Source organism: Dendrobates tinctorius, unplaced genomic scaffold, assembly GCF_039654945.1.
Source record: "Dendrobates tinctorius isolate UK_male_01 unplaced genomic scaffold, ASM3965494v1 ptg000022l, whole genome shotgun sequence".
Taxonomy (NCBI): Eukaryota; Metazoa; Chordata; class Amphibia; order Anura; family Dendrobatidae; genus Dendrobates; species Dendrobates tinctorius.
This window is the reverse complement of record NW_027361690.1, coordinates 64,012,949-64,033,790: the sequence shown is the minus strand read 5'-3', so window position 1 is coordinate 64,033,790 and position 20,842 is coordinate 64,012,949. Positions and strand designations below refer to the sequence as shown.

The window sequence follows — 20,842 nt, the reverse complement described above, 5'->3', positions numbered from 1 at the left end:
GATGTGGGGTTCATCATATTGTATGGAGGGGCAACATACTTTGAGGGAAAGCTGTCATACTGTGTGGGAACAATCATACTGTGTGGGGGAGCCATGGCATCCATAATACTGTGGGGGGGGGCACTACTCTGGGCCATTAAACAGGGTGGGCCATTTGTATGGATACACCTAAATAAAATGGGAATTGTTGGTGATATCAACTTACTTTTTGTGGCACATTAGTATATGGGAGGGGGGAACTTTTCAAGATGGATGGTGACCATGGTGGCCATTTTGAAGTTGGCCATTTTGGATCCAACTTTATTTTTTCCAATGGGAAGAGGGTCATGTGACACATCAAACATATTGAGAATTTCCACAAGAAAAATAATGGTGTGCTTGGTTTTAATGTAACTTTATTCTTTCATGAGTTGTTTACAAGTTTATGACCATTTATAAAATGTGTTCAAAGTGCTGCCCATTGTGTTGGATTGTCAATGCAACCCTCTTCTCCTACTCTTTACACACTGATAACAATATAATCAAATACATTACTTATAAATATCAGTTGAGAATATTTTTGTTGACAGGTTATCATAGTCCTTCTAGGTACAACTCTAGAATACACATTTTGATTGTTGGGTATTTGATTTACCATATTTTTGGACTATGAGGCTAAGCACCAGATTTGGTAAATCTTATGAATGCTCTATTTCTGTCGTGGTTGAGGGTTATGTCTGTAGCCTTGGAGGGGGCCAATAACCATGGCCTCTTCCCTGGCTATCAATATCAGCCCACAGCTGTCTGTTTTGCCTTTGCTGGTTAGAATTTATAAAGAGACCCTACGTCTTTTTTTCTGGGGTCCCCTATAAACTAACCAGTAAAGGCTAAGCAAAAAGCTGTGAGCTGTTATTAACAGCCTGGGAACCTTTTGGGATATTGTCCACTTTACCAGATTAGTAACTTCAGCCCTCAGCCATGGGCTTTCCCTCTGCTGGTTATCAAAATTACATGGGAGCTCATAGCAACTTTTTTTATTTAATTCTTAATTGTACACACAATGTACACAGCAGGTGCTGAATACAACTCCCATCACTGTCGCCTGGTTATGCTGATCTCAGGGAGACCAAGGCTACAATGAGCAGAGCTGTCTTCAGCACCTGGTACCTGGGAAAAGCACAATCTGTATCTCTTTTCCCAGGCAACGGTACAAGTCACGCTGATAACACACAGATTTCATCCTTGTATCATCAGTGTGCATATGTGAGGGAAGTTTTGCAACTTGTGATGCTGATATAAATCGGACATGTCTGCAGGTTTCCACACGGACACACAATCCATGTGAAAGACATGACACGTGCGTACCATTATTGAATACAATGGATGATCGTGTGTCCATATTTGCAGTCCTTAAAAAAAAAAACAACATATGGACATAAAAAACTGACATGTTAAGGGGGCCTAAAGTTGTAAGTAAACAAGAGTCAAACAACGTCAATTATCAGAAATTGGCTTGTGTAAGGGCACCATGAATATTTCTGTATGATTGTATTATTATTATTATTATTATTATTTATTGTTATAGCGCCATTTATTCCATGGCGCTTTACATGTAAGGAGGGGTATACATAATAAAAACAAGTACAATAATCTTAAACAATACAAGTCATAACTGGTGCAGGAGGAGAGAGGACCCTGCCCGCGAGGGCTCACAATCTACAAGGGATGGGTGATAATACAGTAGGCGAGGGTAGAGCTGGTCGTGCAGCGGTTTGGTCGATCGGTGGTTACTGCAGGTTATAGGCTTGTCGGAAGAGGTGGGTCTTCAGGCTCTTTTTGAAGGTTTCGATGGTAGGTGAGAGTCTGATATGTTGTGGTAGAGAGTTCCAGAGTAGGGGTGATGCGCGAGAGAAATCTTGTATGCGATTGTGGGAAGAGGAGATAAGAGGGGAGTAGAGAAGGAGATCTTGTGAGGATCGGAGGTTGCGTGCGGGAACGTACTGGGAGACGAGGTCACAGATGTATGCAGGAGACAGGTTGTGGATGGCTTTGTTTGTCATGGTTAGGGTTTTGTAATGGAGTCTCTGGGCAATGGGGAGCCAGTGAAGGGATTGACAGAGGGGAGAAGCTGGGGAATAGCGGGGGGACAGGTGGATTAGTCGGGCAGCAGAGTTTAGAATAGATTGGAGGGGTGCGAGAGTGTTTGAGGGGAGGCCACAGAGCAGGAGGTTGCTGTAGTCAAGGCGAGAGATGATAAGAGCATGGACTAGGGTTTTTGCAGATTCTTGGGTGAGGAATGAACGGATTCGTGAAATATTTTTGAGTTGAAGTCGGCAGGAAGTGGAAAGGGCTTGGATATGTGGTTTGAAGGAGAGATCAGCGTCAAGGATTACTCCGAGGCAGCGAGCTTGTGGGACTGGGGAGAGTGGGCAGTCATTTACTGTAATTGATAGGTTCGTAGGGGGGGTCACGTGAGATGGGGGAAAGAAGATGAATTCTGTTTTGTCCATGTTGAGTTTCAGAAATCTAGCGGAGAAGAAGGATGAAATAGTGGACAGACATTGAGGGATTCTGGTTAGTAGGGAGGTGATATCTGGTCCAGAGATGTAGATCTGTGTGTCATCAGCGTAGAGATGATACTGAAAGCCATGAGATTCTATGAGCTGTCCCAGGCCAAAGGTGTAAATAGAGTACAGCAGGGGGCCAAGGACTGAACCTTGTGGGACTCCGACAGATAGGGGGCGAGGTGAGGAGGTGGTGTGTGAGTGGGAGACGCTGAATGTCCGGTCTGTTAGGTATGATGAGATCCAGTATAGGGCCAAGTCTGTGATGCCGAGGGATTGTATAACACGTAAGCATTGGCCCCCCCTCTTTTACATTTTACTTGGGGACACATTATGTCTAAAACTGGTCCTGGTCCCATATGTTTTCACATTTATAATGGGATCCTTCAGCTTTCCTTTGATTTCAATATTTTTAACTGCAATACAAGCATGTCATATTATACCTAGCTATAGAAATCCAATAAATTCAGACTATCGCATAATATTCGTATTTCTACTGCCCTGGAGTCAAATAATCAGGCAGAATTCATGCTACCTTTGCAAAAGAATATGCAGCAATTACTTTAAGTACAAAGGTAACAGAAGGCCAACCATTGACCTACATAGCTATGCTATGTTTCTTTTGCTATCAGCATTCCCAATTATGTAGAGTCCCTTCTCTATTACCGAGATGTTACTTGCCAAAACCCTAGCTATTAATAGTGAAGCTTGCATATAGATGACATGTTAAACCAGTTGTCCACTACTTTATCTTTAGGATAGGTCATCAAGGTTTGATTGGTGGGGTTGCGACACACGGTACCCCCACCGATCAGCTGTTCTCGGTGCCGATATAGATTCAAATCAATAGTGCGCAGATGTGCCGTATCTGGCCACAGCCACTATCAGTGGACTGAATAGCTCCGAAACTGAGCACTTCCAGATGCAACCAGCACCGAAAACAGCCCATGAGCAGGGGTGCTGGGTGACACCAATCAGACATACTGTAGATGACCCATTCTATAGGTATGTCATGAATATTAAAATAGTGGACAACCGCTTTAAGTTTCTATTACATTTTTTTTACAGTGTTACAAAAATTTTTAGAATGAAAGCTATGCAATTAAGTAGCAAAAGCCCCCTATAAAGTTAATGCTCACCCTTGAACATAACTGTTTGTTAACCTAAATTTGTCCAACAAAAAGGTAAAACAAGGCCTAGCTACCTGCATTAACCACTCAAGAGAACTGAGGAGCTTTCACTTATATGGTGGTATAATGGGGTTTAAAGGAGTTGTCCAGTCCAATCAGTGGGAGTCTGACCACCAGCAATCCCCAACGACCAGCTGCTATAAGCTGCAGCAGTATCACAATGTTTGTTATTATAAGGTGTGACCCATTTACATTGAATGGAGCCGCACCGTGTTTATAACAGGTGAATGTGTCATGATCCCAGTGCAGGTTTTGACCTGCACATCAGGGGTTAATGTCTTGAGACCAGTGCAGGCTTTGACCTGCACGCCTGGGGTTAATTATTGTGGCCTTTCTTTGGTTCAAGGAGAGCTTCTTATAGCCCTGGGAAACTCCAATCCCCGTCAGTTATACTTTTGCCTTTGGCCGAATGTGGTGACCCCTGTGTGCCTGTGCTTTCTGTTTGTCTTCTAGCTTGCTTATATGGTTCTGACCTGGTTCTGTCCCCCGTTGTGAGTTTGTCTCTTGATTCTGTACTGTGTATCTGCTTCTCTAGTTTCTGACTCATTGCCTAGGTCCTGACTATTCTCTGATTGCCCCTCTTGTACTGTGCTGCTATCTCCGTGTATGACTCATTGCTTACTTTCTGACTACTCTCTGCTTATCCCTCTGGTACCGCGCTGTGCTCTCCGTGTATGACCCCCCATTTATCTGACTTGAGGATCCCTGTAGCAGAATCCTGCATTCATATCCAGCAGGACGCTAAGCCCCGCCCCCTGTGGTCACATGATCGTAGGTCCTTCACTGCTTGCTACTTTCAGCATCCCAGGTCCTGTCTGCCTGAGCATTCCCTGCAGTATCTGACCCCGGACCCTGTTCAGCAGTGGCAGTTCGCCAGTGCTGACAGGACCCTGACAGAATAGTGTTGGGCTGGATGTCTTCAATATGTGAACATTGTACGACCCCTTTAATATTTAAAGGGAATCTGTCAGCAGATTTTTGCTATTTAATCTGAGAGTAACATAATATAGGGGAAGTGAGCCTGATTGCTCAAGATTATTGGGTGCAGCAGTTATGACACAATCAGGGCTTTTAGATGTATCATGAAGCAGAGCTGAGAAAGCGAACCCTGCCCACACCAGGCTCTCCGTCTATTGACAGTGAGCTTCGTATCACAGAAGGGGACGTGGTTGGACCAGGCCTCATGCTCTGCTGTAGTACAGCAGTAAAAATGTCCTACTGATAAAACCTTAATTGTAAGTAAACAACAGCACGCAGCCAAAAAAAGTGACATATCGTTGAATTCAGTGACTCAACTACTACCTTATGCTTTCCTCAGATAACATAGGAAAAACCTGCTGACAGATTCCCTTTAAACAGTATGCAGTACGTGCTGAGGTCCATCTAGTGGTGACTGCAGGTAGACACTAATTAGGAATTCATTTCATACCTATACAAACGATTTGACGCTCTGACCACTGACTACTACAAAGATGAATAAAGTAGTAAATCAGCACAGAATTTTGGACATGTTAAAATATTAACATTGACTTTAATTCTAACGTCAATTTCAGTAAAATGAAATACATTACAGTACCCACCCTGCACCGTTACATATGTATGAGCTCTGTATCTAGAATAAGGAAGTCCAAGTCATTAGCATACAACTATGCCATGAAATTCTTCACTGTATATTTACACTGCTTTGTCTGCCCTATATAAGGTCAACCACTTGTTACAACTGATTTGGAGCATTCTGTTATTGGTAGTAATGGGGAGGTTAAGTGTTATTGTGTCAGTATATTGCATTTCAGTCTTTTCTTACCTATTAAATAAAGCTATCATCAGTACGACCAACCATGCCAAAGAAAGATATATCAGTAAGTCCTATATGCAACTTCATATCCCATTCTCTGGCTACAGACTAGGATAATGACGCAGCCTCCCTGGTGACCATGTAATCTTTAATACATGAGGGTAATACTCACTTTTCCAATGTGTTCAGCAATTTTCACAATGAAAAAGAAAGTAATTTAGCTTCTATCAAGAGCAATGCACAGGGATCAGGAAGGTGGTTTGCTATTCACTCTTTCTACGGAAACGTGCAGAAATATCCTAATATTGATTACTTGATTATATTGAGTACTTGCTCAATAACATCAAGAACAGTTATTACTAGGACACTAAACATGCGATTATGCTGTAGCGCGGGTGCCTGCAGAAGGGTTTTCTTTTTATTTTCTTCAGTATGTACAGGTATTCATCATGCAAGCTAGGGAGCAGGTCAGTGAGGGATCTGTATTATGAATAGCTAATCAAAGCATCACATAAAGACCCCCCCCCACACAGGCCGCACCGGGGCACGGGCATATAATTAACTCAAAACTGAAAATAAAGATTAAAGAACACCCACAGGACAGATTTCATCAACTAAGGTAACATTTTAATCAGTTTAATGGCGCCGACCTCACACTGTCTGTAGGTTACTCAGCACAATCCTGACAGGTTCCCTTTAAAAAATTAGGTGTGAATGTAGCCTATTAGTGATTTTGTATCTACGTAAGACCAGTTTCACACATCCTTTTTGTCTCATACATGAAAATCTAGCCATGTTTTATCAGTGTGTTGGTGTAATTTTTGGTCCATGTGTAAGGAGGTGGCTTGGACCCTCAGTTGCCTCCTCTCTCCTATATGCCGTGATGTGTGCCCCATGCGTTGCCCTGATGGTTTGGCTCAAAAGTAATGTATCAACATTGTGTATCACTGTTTTATTAATGTGTCTGTATGTCTGATATTGTACTATTGTGAGTGTACTGTATTATACAACATGTACTGTATATAATTAGTTAAGGGTTAGAACAGGTTAACCAAAGGGGGCTGGATTAGCAGCCTGGAAGAAGCAGCAATTTCCCGCTTCTGGAGCAGTGCCAACGTAGGTTTGCCCAGGGAAAGACGGCCTGCTTGCTCAAGAGCATAATATAACCCTGGAGGGGAGAAAGTGCTGCCAAAGAACTGCCGGGCAGTGGGAATGGGCACTGGGACTGCGCAAGTGCTTACCCAAGGACTGTTTACTCCTAGGAACTGGACGGAAGCTGAGGAAATAGCATATCCGGATAGGGACATTGCAGCAAGTATTATCTCCTCTATTTCATCACTATTAAATTTTGCCACTGTTGGAGCCAAAGTTCGAGGATGCCGTCCCAGTATGGAGAGCAATCGTGCACCAGAGGTAACCAACTCTGCATAGGGCTGGGACTGGAACAGTCTTTTCATGTGCAAGGGGCCGGGGTGCTCACTGATAGTGATCTAATGGACTCACCCATGACTACCACCCCATGCCACCTTGTTACACATGAATCAGTTTATATGAGCCTTGTATCCATTTTTCACATATGAGTAAAAACAAGCAAATATTAGCTTCTCCTATGAACTAAACAGTAAAATACAATCAGCACATGGATGACATTCAAATATTATCAGTATTTTACACCATGTCATTGGCAAGTTTGATCTGTGACATGAACTAAAGTAGGACATGTCTCTGTTTTCGTTATTTTTTTTTTTTTTGCAAGCAGTTGATTAGCAAAAAAAAAGAACACGTGAAATGCCACAGTCATTGTTATGGGTCCATGATCTTTTCATAAAAATAACAGCACACGTAGCAAAAAAGGATGTGCGAAACTGACCTTAATCCCAGGATTATAGGATATGTGAACATAGCGATCTTTGTTGTTTTTTTTCAAGCAAGAGATAAATTACCAAACAATGCAAAGTAGAAATGTGAGTCATCATAATTGCCTGATAGAACATAAATATACAGTTATGACCAAAAGTTTTCAGACTGACACAAATTTTGTTTTTTACAAACTCTGCTGCTTCAGTTCTCTTTAGATCTTTTAACAGATTTTTCTTTGGTTACTGAAGTACAACTCGACGCATTTCATAAGTTTTTAAGGCCACTAGGCCACTCAAGATTGCTGCACCTGTACGTTGTGAAGTCAGACCTTACAATGTACATGCACAGAGACCTGGGATGTCATGACATCAGTTTGTGCACAGTGACGTTTTAGATGCTCATTTTAGGCTGAGAGATAAGGTTGCGAGTAGGCCCTAGACGTCATGACGCATGTATGAAGGTGCATAAAGATGCCTGGAGTCTCAACACACAGCAGCGGTAAAAAGAGGAACCGAGGACCATATGAGGAACAGTGAGCAATAAAGGTGAGTGGTGAGGAATTAGTTGGGTTTCTTCTACATCTTGCATTTATTATGCAGTAAAATCTCTACAAAGAATAATAAGGAACATGGAATTCGCAGAAAATAAACTTGCTGCAAATTAAATTTCCTGGTAAAATCTAAATGATTTGGAAAATTTAAATCTCGGCAGGTCTTATTATCTCTAATTGGGAGCATATACACTGAATTTAGTATAAAAACAGTATGACTAAAGTCCATACAATAAGGCTACTTTTATACTTAACGCTTTTTTTGCGGTCCGTCATTGTGTCCCGTATCTACGCAATTTTTACGGTCTGCCGCAATAACGGATGGCAAAAAAGCTTGCGGATCGCAGTTTTTCATTTTTCCAATACTAAGGAAATAGTATTGGAAAAAAAGTCAATACGCAAAAGCAGAAGTGACGGTGCACTGCAAAAACAAACTTCCGTTTGTTTTTGCGGCCCCAATGATTTTCAATGGGGGCCGTGTCCGTACGCTGTGAAAAAGATTGACCAAGCTCAATCTTTTATCAAGGCCACAAATACGGCCCCCATGGCTGTACCATGGAATTTCTGCGGGCTGATTTTGCGGCCCCATAGGAATCTATTGGTGCCACAAAATCGACCTGCAAAAACACGGTACGTGTAAAAGCAGATTAACAGGAAAGATTTCTTTTCAAATAAGGTGATTCTACTTTACCCGGAAAAATTGCTGTAACTTCTAAAAGAGATGATCTATCATACTGAAATTTGGATTGTACATAGCTTAATTCAAGAGAAACTGATGTTTTAAAGCAGATGTTGAAATGTCCCCCTTTCACATTCAAGCTTGCCATTCCATATTGTTGAATGTATTCCGCAGGATGTCTGGGGTCATAGCCTGAATTTCTCTCTATATGTGCTCTCGGAGTGACTGTAATGTTCGTGATTTGTTACCGTACACCAGACCCTTCAAATAGTGCCAAAGGAAAAATGGTTAAATCAGGTGATCTTTGTGGACACAGTCCCTTCAAGATGCAGTATCTCTGTGATCACAGAAGGCTTCAATACATGGTTTGGATGGTTCATTTCGACCCCCAAAACTTCTTGAGAAACTCACTTTGGCCCCTCTTTAAGGATTCAGTTTTCCAATAAGCTTTCACAACAAAAACGCAACTTCAAACTATATCTGCACGTTGTTAACAAATGAAGAAGAATTTGACAGGAGTGAAATGCAAGCACCACACATAAACTGCTGATGCGCACAAAGGCGTGCAGCAAGTCTACCTTGTAGCAGAAACGACTGGCAGCGCAAATAGTTGGCGAGACCACTTGGTGCAAGGATGTTTCTCAGCGCCTTTGCTGAGGTTCACTGCGCTCTCACTTCTCATGATCTAAAGAATGTACGCTCCACATTTCAGTACGGTCCAGTCTTCTTTAGAAGTTACAGCAATTTTTATGGGTAAAGGAGCGACTGAATCACCCTGTATAAATACCGTAGTTTGCACACAGCCATTGCTAACATAATCCTATTACATCATAGCACATAAATACTGTATGTGTAGTCATTGCCCTATGTTTCACTATCTGTTGTACCTAAGACTTTACATCCACATTAAAGAAATAATATTTTTATGTCAAGGTTGTTTGCAAAGTAAGTACAGAACATTCAACCTCATAATGATAATATTTTTAATTTGCATGAGCCTGTTGTAGTACCACAAGCTGAGTAATTGAAGAAATTGTTTAATAGTGCAAAAAAATTGCTTTCTTGTACAGAGCGAGCATTAGCTTTTATATTCTTCCAGCGCGAAAGAGAAATAAATAAGAAGAAAATCTAAATCTTACAGCTGACGGAATAATCTGAACAATCTTGAGACTGATTAAGATTGAACTTAATGTTCGGCTTTTGTAATTTAACAAGTAACTGCAACGAACGAAAAAAAAAGTGCATCTCTGAAAGAGACATTATTTTGTGTTCAACCGCCTGCTGCATTACAAAAAGCTTTCCCTGTTATATTAATTGCTCCATTCTATAGGGAACAATTCTTATTAATAATTCCAAATGACGGAAATTGCTCTCATTCAGCACTTAGTACAGAAAGCAACAGCAGGCTTTACAAACACTAATTTATCAAAGAGATAAATCAATCGTAATAAAGCTTATTCTCTCAAGAAGCCAAGAAGAATCAACTCATTGGTCAATATAAAACAAATCTATTAACCAGGGTCAACAATGGAAGGAGCTGCATAATTTAGTGCCTACATAAAAGTAGTAGAGATAAGTGAATCTTTTAAAATTTGAATTTGCCAAGTTCGACTAATGTTTCACAAAAAATATGAGGAGATTTCATTTACCACAAATTACAAGTACTTTAATTGCCTTGGAAAGCCATGTATGACACATTGAGGTCATCTTGGACTGTATCCAACTCATTAACATGGCCTTAGTATCATCAAAGTGACCTAAGCATATTTGTCTATTGTTAACCCTAGCATGCGTATTGGGGGCCTTTTAGGCCCCCATGCTTACTTTTTTGATATTATCTGCAAAATTACTTAAGTTAGAATTTTGAAACTCCAGGTAATCCAAGTATGTCGTTGTTGGTAATATCCAGTTGTTCATATAATTTTTTTCATAGGCATTTCGGTGTAACAATGCTTTTTTGGTGAAAACCACATCTGTACGGATTGGGGGCCTTTTTGGCCCCCATGTATTTTTTATCATGTTCTCAGTAGTGTCTGTATCTCAAGTTACTTTATTTGTACTCAGTAATGCTGGTGGAGGGGCCAGGGTGTGGATAATGCCATATGAGGATGCCATGTGATTTTTGCAGGGAGAGATAAGGCCATGACATCATCTCAGGTCCTTCTGAACACAGTAATGAGCTGTGTAGAGAGTAATGAGGACAGTATACACAGTGAGCTAATTGTGAAGGACCTGAGATAAGATAAGATGGTGAGAGGAAGTCTGATTCAGTTTCAGTTTCCCTGATTCTAAGAAGCCTGCAAAGGGTAAAGCTATTGAGCTACAGACATCCAAAGAATTGTACAACACCTAAAAGAAAGTATAAAAGGTAAGAGAGGGTGAGAGGAGGGAGGGGGCACTTTACACTTACAGTGTGTCACACACAAGCAAAGAGTGGAAAACCCTGATTGTGTTCATTGTTTTTCTTTTAGTTTGCTAACATCTAGTCAGCAATGGCACAGTCTTCCTCCAAGCATCTGAGTGTCCAAGAGATTGAAGCTATTGTGTTTCAAAGTGATGATGAATGTGAACTATCTTTGTCCGATGACGAGTACCTGCCACCAGAGAATCAAATATCCTCAAGTGATTCTTCTTCTGATGATGAAGAAGTGAATATAGTGGATCCTCAAGAAGTGATAAGTAGAACATCCAAAACGAATGTTTTTTGGGACAGTAATTCTACATTAGTCGGACGTACTGCAATCCACAATATTGTGAGACAGGCTCAAGGAGCTGTGGGAAGTCCCAGTTACTTTTCCCCTAAAGACGTATTCTGTACTTTTTTTTCTGACAATATTGCAGAAGAGGTCCTTTTATGTTCAAACCTAGAAGGATGACGTATCGCTTCTGCAAAAAATATCTCAAAAGAGCAACTTTACGCATACATTGGACTTTTACTGCTGGCAGGGAGTCAAAAATCGTATGATGTTCCAATACGAGAATTATTTCTGGACCCACTTTCTGATCCACACTATAAGGCGACAATGTCAGTGGACAGATATGAGGAAATTAGAAGACACATTCGATTTGATGATAAGCGAACACGTGCATTGAGGTTTGAAACAGAAAAATTAGCCCCTATCAGTTATATCTGGAACATATTTATCAAAAATTGCACCAAACTTTACAATCCTAGTACTAATGTTGCAGTATATGAGCAACTTGTACCGTTCAGAGGACGCTGCAAGTTCATACAATACATGCCCAGCAAGCCAACCAAATATGGAATCAAAATCTTCTGGATGTGTGATTCTGCAAATTATTATGGCATAACTGGCGCAATCTACTGTGGCAAAGAGGTTGGAGCACCAGTACAGAAGGATCTGAAATTGTCAAAACTCTTGCTGTTCCAATATTCTATTCAGGTAGAAACATTACCATGGACAATTATTTCGCCAATGTTGAACTAGGCAATTTTCTGCTTCAAAAAGCTATTACACTTGTTGGTACTATCAAGCCAAACCGACGAGAAATTCCAGAAGCACTGAATCACAATCGTCAGCGAGCACTTTATGAGAGTGTCTTTGGATTCAATAACAAAGCGACTTTGGTATCTTACAAAGCAAAGAAGGAGAAATCAGTGATTTTACTCAGTACCATGCATCACAATTGCAGTATTGACATCAATGACAGAAAATTAAAACCAGAAATCATCCTGCATTACAATAAAACAAAAGGAGGTGTAGACAAAATGGATGAGATGGTGGGAGAATACTCATGCAAGAGGCAACAAAACGATGGCCTGTACTACTTTTTTAAAATATGCTTGATGTAGCAGCCCTAAATTTATTCATCATTTTTACAGAAAATCATCCAGAATTCCAAGCACGGAGTAAGGACAGGAGACGCCTATTTTTGAAGGACCTTTGTCATAAACTTGTAATGCCTCACATGATACAGTGAAGCGACGTGAAAGGCTTGCTAAAGCAAACTAAAGAAGCAATGAAACAGTGTGGCGTACAGTTTCAAGTGATTCCAGGACCAGGAGAAAGAAAAAGAAAGCGGTGTTTCATGTGTCCAAGAAACATAGAAAGGAAAACTTAGAGATTTTGTTCAAATTGTAAGGAAAATGTCTGCAAAGAGCATTCTTCCAAAAAAATAACTTAATTGTTTGGAAGACTAATATAATAGAAAAGAAACATAATCGAAATGTAGCCTCGGCTAGTTTGGTATAGATTTCTATGCGTTTTTGTGCGTTTTTTCATATGTTTGTGTGAAATTTGGAAAAAAAAAATTTGGGGGGTGTTTTTGGTGAAAAATTATAATTAAAATTTTGTTTACTAATCATATTTTATTTAGCAGTTTTACAATAAACTTATATAACTTTTACAAGTGTGTCTTTCCATATGATTTGCATGGGGACCTTAAAGGCCCCCAATACGTTAATATGAAGATTTCTGATGTCACGCATACTTACAGGTTGTAACTGTTCATCACTGTTGTGCAATCACATACTCTATCTGTACAATTGATTCATTGTTTTATGTCATTATATCCCTATCTCTATCGCTAAGCTGTGAGCTGTGACATCCTCTTTTGATTCAGGTTCACCACATAATAGTTCCTGCTTTTATACAAACTATATAGTCCCTCTTGATTGATGTGGTAGATGCAAGACATTCTGGGGAACCACGCCCCATCACGCTCAAAGTCATGTGATCATTTTCTGGCTCATGAAGTTCTCTACAATGTGTAAAATGGTCAAGCCATTTTAAACAATTTGTGCAAATCAAGTTGCAAATTATTCTAGTTCTCATCAGTCAGCGTATTTCTACAAATTCAACATTAATTCGATTTGTATCAAATCAATTTGCTCTTCTCTAATAAGTAGATGATCTATGAGTCTTCATACAAGCTCTGCTTTGTGCAGAATTAGTAATGCACCCATCATTGTTTAAAACTTTATGTACATCATACAGTACTTCACAAGTTTTGGTATCATGACTGTAAGAGACAACAGGTTAAAAAAGGCAGCCTTGGCCAGACTTGGCACAAGGCACTCCATCTAGCAGTTTCCAGAGGTAAACCAGTCCTTCACCTTTTAAACCCTGTAGAGGGATCTGGTATTACAATTGAGTCCAATGGATTGCTTCCTAGGAGGGCTGCCATCCAAAGACTTAAACTACAGGCCGGAAGAGTCGCTGCTCAGGGTCATAGTCAATGGGTCACATCAGGAACAGAATTGTTATACAAGAGGACGATCAAAATTCACGCTCGGGTCAGAAAACAGAAGGAGTCAGGAAATCAGCAGAAGCAAAGACTAGAGCACAAGTCAGATAGCAAAACTAATTAACTGGCAGTGGAAGTCAGATACCCAGGGGATTAAATAGCAGGCAACCCCTCACAAGGCCCTCAGAAAGGAGTAATCAAAAACCAAGCAATTAAACACAAAGCTCCCTGGCCTAGTGGCACCAAACTACGAGGAATTAAACACCACCAATGCTGTCACACATGACTTGCAACAAAGGCGTAGGTTCCGGCTAGGGGCCGAAGCTGGTGCTAAAGGGACAGGAACAGATGTTACAGTTAGCAGCTGAAACATGGGAAGATCTGTGGCATCCTGAACTGCTAGAAAATTTCTGCTACAAACACAAACCCTTTAGATGTTACATCCTCTCCACAACACATGCCCTTCTCATTCTTCAGCCACTCCATGCCTTGGTCCCGGCTTCCTTGAGACTCTGAGGCACAAGAAACCTCCCAGAATTGCTGATTTCCTTAATGCTTTAACATGGCCTGAAAAATGTTCTGACTGCTACCCGAGTCCAGGAGACCTTTTTCTTTATCTAGAACTCCAGTAGAAGCATACTGTACATCTGTATGATTCACATTTTATAAAGGAGTCATATAGAAGAAAACAACAACCTGCTAAAGAATAGAAATTGATGAGCCAGTTAGCACCACTGTTTCTGGTAAGTATTGTTTGTACTGCAAATCTTATTATTGAATTCTGTAATGAATAATTGATTTAAAGAAGACATGAAAAATAGCAATGTTTCACACCGTAAACCTGTGTAGGATGGAGTGTTTGCAATTTAATACAAATGATTAGAGGACTATAACAGAGCTTCAGTAAAATTAAATTATATATATTTCTTTTATCAGCAGGACTAAATCCCAGCAACTTGTGAGAATGTTATATTAACTGAAGAAAGAAAAAGCAAAAGTCTTATATTACTTGAATTAAATGAATTAAATGCAAATCATAGTACTCAGCATGAGTAAAAAGGATCTCCTTATTCAGGCATAAAGCAGACCTTGTACTTGCAATCCTAATCTTAAAATTTGAAAGAAAAACACAGGTAAGGCTCTGTTTAAATGTCTAACACATTTATCAGCAGTGTACATAGGGACTATAAAGTAACTCAGCTGTACGCCTCTGTGTAGTTGTAAAGTCTAGCTCACTCACCACCAGGTGCACGGACCACACAGTCTATGTGTAATGAGAGGAAAACAGAGAAACATCCAGCTAAAATTATACATGGCTTTATTAAATAATCCACAAAAAATATGAACAAGACACAGAAGTGTAGGTATGCCACGCATTTCAGATCTATTATGATCCTTCTTCATGCCATGTATATCTACACTCATGCGCATATCTACACTCTCCACCATTGTGTAGGTATTATCTCTAGTGGCATATGTCATCCATAGACTCCAGTTTTATTTTTACCACAAGATAATGTACTATGCTAAAAAAGTAAAATGATGCCTACAGAATCAATGAACACATAAAGCACACAATTTTGACTTTCAACTGAGGCACATTGATACATTCTGCATATACACCCGCAGTGTTTTCAGAATTTATCACAAGCATTTGGCTCAAATACAATGTGAATAGAGCCTAGAATTTTAAACATTAGATTACTGACTTCCATTTTTTGATAGAATATAAATGTGACAAGAAAGATTACAATATAGAACAATATTTCAAACCTTAACCAAAAAGATATCCACAACCATATTCAAATAAAGCAGTTTTAAGTCACGTAAATCATTATCCCTATCATGATAAAAAAATGTAAATGGGTGCCTATCTAGCATATACCTATAAAAAAAAGATAACAAGTATCTAAATAACACCACTACAAAAATCAAATCCCCTTGAGAAAGCACATCCGCGAAACGCGCGTCGGGGCGTTCAGTGGCGTCGCAGACAGGTGGCTTAAAGCAATGTGGGTAAGATACACTTTATAACTTCCTTTCTTTAGGTCAGGTTTGATTGAGTTTGGACTTTATGCACTAGTCTAGTAATTTATATATTTCTGTCCATATGAATTTTGATCATGGTTATTTAATACCTGCAGCCTGTTATGTACAGTATTTGCTTCACTACGGATATGGATTCTATTTTTTTCCTGTATACCTCATACATGTTTCATGGTTTATCCTGACTCATTTTTTTTCTATTTTTTAATATGAATATTGTTGAATAAAGCTTGATTCATTTTTACTGTCTTTTTGTAGTGGTGTTATTTGAATATTTGTTATCCGCTTTTTGTTGGAATATTTCAAACCTTGTGCAATTTCAATAAAAACATTACATATCAAAATACTGCACCAGTAAAGTTGCAATGGTAACACAAGTGGAGAACAATAAGTAGAATCCCTTGAAATTATTTTTCTAAAAATGAAAAACATCCTTCGAAACTGATATTCAATACTTAAAGATTTTAATGAACAGATTTCACTGTACCTATATAAAGGGAAGAATCTTTCCGCCTCACGTGATCATCAATGTATGCTACCCCAAGTGGCTGCACAGGAGTAGCGCCGATTCCCAGCAGGACCTGTGCTCCGATGAGAAGTAGGTACATCATATTGGTAGTAGCGGTATTCCTGCATATTATATCCTGTTCGGGAACATCCTCAGTAGTGGAACCATTCACTGCGCAAAAATCTCTTCCTTCTGCTCCCCATCGAATCTCACCAGATTCATATTCATATTGGTGTGTAAGAAATTCAGGCAGAGCGGAAAGAAAAGCCCCCAAGGCCATAACTATACCTCCACATCCAATTAATCGAGGTCTATGTCCCCTGGCTCCAAAGTAACTAACAAACAGGATAAGAGCCAAGTTCCCAATTTCAAAGCTGCTGGCAATAACTCCTACATCAGCACTCTGCAGGTTGAACCTTCGTTCCAGAGTTGTCAGGACACTAACCTAAGAAGAAAAGAACAGGTTAGTTTGACACCTTTGTACTTTTCATTCATCATGCAACACCACTGAGCAATACTTTCAATTAGAAACAGTGGCATACTGCTAATAGGGGCTGAGCAAGCAGCCACTGTGGGCCCCTTGAGTCGGGGGGGCGGTGTATGCGCTAGCACTGGTCCTATCCAGCCCACCATCACACTTGCAACTGTATCTGCATCTTGGATACAGACAGAGGTGAAAGCTATGATTGAACAGGGAGCTGTCAGCTCCCTCCACCATCATTCTCCCTATGCGTCTGAGCTCTGACACCTCAGTACACCAATGATGTCACTACATTGCGCTCACTGTGCAGAACTGTGCAGAGATTCGGGCCACAAGCTGCAGAGAACAGAGCAGCGGGAGAAACGGGAGAGGTTTTTTTTGTAAATCAATGAGAACATTGTGAGGGCTATTATTCTGTTTGGAGGGCTATGTGAGGACCATTATAATGTTAAGAGGGCTATGCGTTGACATTATTTTGTTTAGAGGGTTATGTCAGGGGCCATTAATAGTTTGGAGTGCTATTGGTGGGCATTAAACTGTGTGCGGATGGTTATACAATGTGGAAGGTTGTATGGGTCCATGATACTGTCTGGAGGCTTGTGTAGGGGCTATTATACTGTGTGGCAGGCCATCATACTGCATGTAGGACTGTATAGAGTCAGACATATTGAGTGGACGACTTTGTCATTATACTGTGTGTGGAGGGACTTTGGTGAGCATTATACTGTGCTCGAGTCACTGGGGGGGCATCATACTGTGTTGGGATCACTGTGGGGATATCATTCTTTACGAAGGGGGTACTATGGAGGAATTCACTGTGGGGGTGTCATGCTGTGTTTGGGGGAAAGTTTTTTTGGCATCATACTTTATGGGTGCCACTTTTAGGGTAAGATCACCCATTGTGCATTTTGTTACTGAATATTCTACAACTGTCCCATTCATCCAAAACAGCCCCCAATACAATGTGATGTTCTGGATTCTATTTTTGATATTCTATCTCTCAATGTTAAAATTATAGACTGTTCATGACTTTGTCAGTGGAAAAACTTACAAAATCAGCAAGGGATCAAATACTTATTTCCCTCACTGTATAATCTGTATCTTTATGCCATAAAAGTAGAAGGGCCCAGACATACTTCTTGAACAGAGGCCCCAAGCTCTCCGCTTCCGACCCTGATGTAAACTGATACTGTATGCATCAAGGATCTTAAAAAAATAACCTTCATCAGATAAATGCTTTCTATGAATTGTATTACAGCTAAATGAAAAAATGTAACCAGAAAAATACTATTAGCACTGCAGCAAATGCCTTAATAAGATTCCAACATTCACATCATATAAAATATCCAGCAGATGTAAACTGTGATAGATCGGAAATCTACTCATTAAGGCAGATAAAAGAGAACATTAGAATTCAGCAGGGCTCTGAAACCTCCGCATCAATCTCCTGTCACTTCTTGTTTATTTGCCAGTATTACTCGGAAAATGATTGTGTGCTCCCGATCCTCACATCATTCATTACAATGTTACACAGGGGAGGGCTCCGCGCAGCACACTCTACAGGAAGACAAGGATTGTTTTAACAAGTGCTTACTGAGGGACACAAGCTTGGGCCAATGTGCTGAATCATGTGCACTTCACTGCCACAGCATGAAGGACACCAACGTCTTCACACTGCAGAGAAAGCAGTGAACCTGGCACTGGAGTGACTGGGCAAGCATCACTAGCTGCAGATATCAGGCTGGGAGGATGAAAGAGAATCAGCGGGCACTAGAGGACATCCCAAATTATCACTACATAAACATATCACTGACGTCTACACAATAACGCAAATATTATATTCCACTAGCAGATCACAGATTAGGTACTGTGCTGTTACCTCTGCTATATTAATGTTCTGGAAATCCTATTAAAAGGAATTTCTAAATATATTTGTGGTGGGCCACTGGGGAGGTGCCAGATGTTGAGGAAGAGCCAGCTGGGGCATGTAGTCCCACTGGCAGGAGATAATGAGGTCACGGTCGCTGAAGTGGGTCGCTGGACCCCTCAACACTTTCCTCATGTCCACAACAATTGTCAATAGAGGGCGGTAGCACTTCTGGAAGGTATAGGACCCCCGGGGGCACTCCTGTAGCGGTGGTGTCTGGGTGCAGGTTTTGGAGCACCCCTGGTGTTTGTGAAATCTCAAGCAGCCAGAAAGGCAGGTGAACTTGTAGACATGACAATTTTACTGAAAGAGGTAACAGGGTACAGTCTCTCACTTAAAGTCAAAGTTCACAGTATATTGTGCATATGAAAGTAATGGTTCTCTCCTCATGAGACAAGCGAGGTTATGGCCTCTCAGGGTGGCTGGAGAAGTTTTCTTCACGTGCTAGTAGAGGAAGTGCTATGCGCAGTCCAAGAAATATTACACTGTTGGAGGGACCTTCACAGATTGGCTCTCTGTGAAAACACACTAAAGTGTGGAAGGACTCACAGTTTTGAGCCTACCATTCCCTATCGCAGGGGGTAGGTTAAACAAAGTCGGTGGCATGGCAGCCACGTGGATCTGGTCCTGGATAGAAGCAAACAGAATAACCAGCATGCAGGGGAGCACATGTGCAGCTTATCTCTCCTGACTGGAAGAGGCTTCACGCCTTTGTGGAGATTATGAGAAAGATGTCCTCCCAATGTGGACTCACATGGAAAATTATGCTGGGAGCAGTAGTGTCTGCTTCCTCAGGCAGCTTAAATCCCCCCAAGAACTGGTTTGTACTAATGTTCAGGATGAGTGAGAGCCCTGAGCTGGGAGGCTCCTCTCAGCCATTTCAAGGGCAGCTTGTTGTTAGGAGAATAATTACTTACTGTAACTTTCATATACACACATTGGCCAATAGATGGCAGCAAAGCACATTTATGAATCGTCGGTATACAATGCAGTGTATTACATCTCCTAACTCACAATGCCCAAACTAATTCTGATGCACTGGAACAAATCTACTTTCACCCTACAACTATCTCATTCAGCAGCTGTAGAATGGGTACCAGGATACCACATATTTAACGCACAGTATATCATCCACAATGATGCAGAAATATCCCAAAAGAAGCAGTTGGTTCCTTAGGGAGTAATAGGAATGCAGAGGTGTAGTTCATGGATTTTGTTTTAAATAAATTGATGTTCTGTCTATATATTTTATATTTTTAGAAATTATTTCAGTCTCAGAGCATGAGCCTACTACTGCCCAGTGTCTCGCGGTGAACTGGTAGAACCTGTCTGACGTCACCATGAGCATGAGAAAGTTCTCATGCTCCCGATGCCTTCAGAAAGATCCTGGGAGTTCACAGCCAATAAACTCTTCCCCTATCTGATGTTTGTGCGTGCGCCATGAGAAATTTTCCTACGTCACTTGCGCTAACTTCAAATTGGTACCAGAGAAGTCAGTGTCCGTGTGTCCAAGTGTGTAATACGTGTGGCAACAGTGTGCCAACTGTGTGCTGCATCAGTACCACATGACGGGCATCAGGGAAGTGGTACATTAAGAGCTGTTCCCCGGTGCCAGGTGCTGAAGATGACTCTCATCATTCTCCCCTGCTCTGCCGGTGATCAGCACAAGCAAGGGAGAATGATGAGAGTTGTATTCAAGTGAGAACAATGACAGCAGGAGGTGGCATATGGGACTATTATTCCCATCATCCAACACCTGCTGCCGCTAATAACAGTGACAGCAGGAGCGGCTGATGGGAGTATTCCTCACTCGCCATCTGCGCTATAAATAATTAAATGAATGAAAATCCGGCGTGGTTTCCTCTATATTTTCTATAACCAGCCAGGCAAAATTCACAGCTGGGGGCTGCAACCCTCAGCTGTCAGCTTCAGCACGGCTGGTTATCAAGAATAGAGGTGTCTATTAATTAAAAAAAAAAAGCCTTGGGATCCCATTATCCCATTCTTGACAACCAGCCTTGCTAAAGCTGACAGCAGGGGGCTGGTATTCTCAGG

At 40.9% G+C, this 20,842-nt stretch overlaps 1 protein-coding gene across 1 annotated transcript in view; it reads right to left on the bottom strand.

Moving 5' to 3' along the window:
* The window catches only part of SLCO3A1 (solute carrier organic anion transporter family member 3A1), a 680,913-nt gene that overhangs the window by 613,242 nt on the left and 46,829 nt on the right, over positions 1–20,842 (bottom strand). Inside the window, exon 2 of the mRNA XM_073568740.1 lies at positions 16,359–16,824. Within this exon, the coding sequence (XP_073424841.1) occupies positions 16,359–16,824 (466 nt within the window). The remainder of the gene's footprint in view (positions 1–16,358; positions 16,825–20,842) is intronic.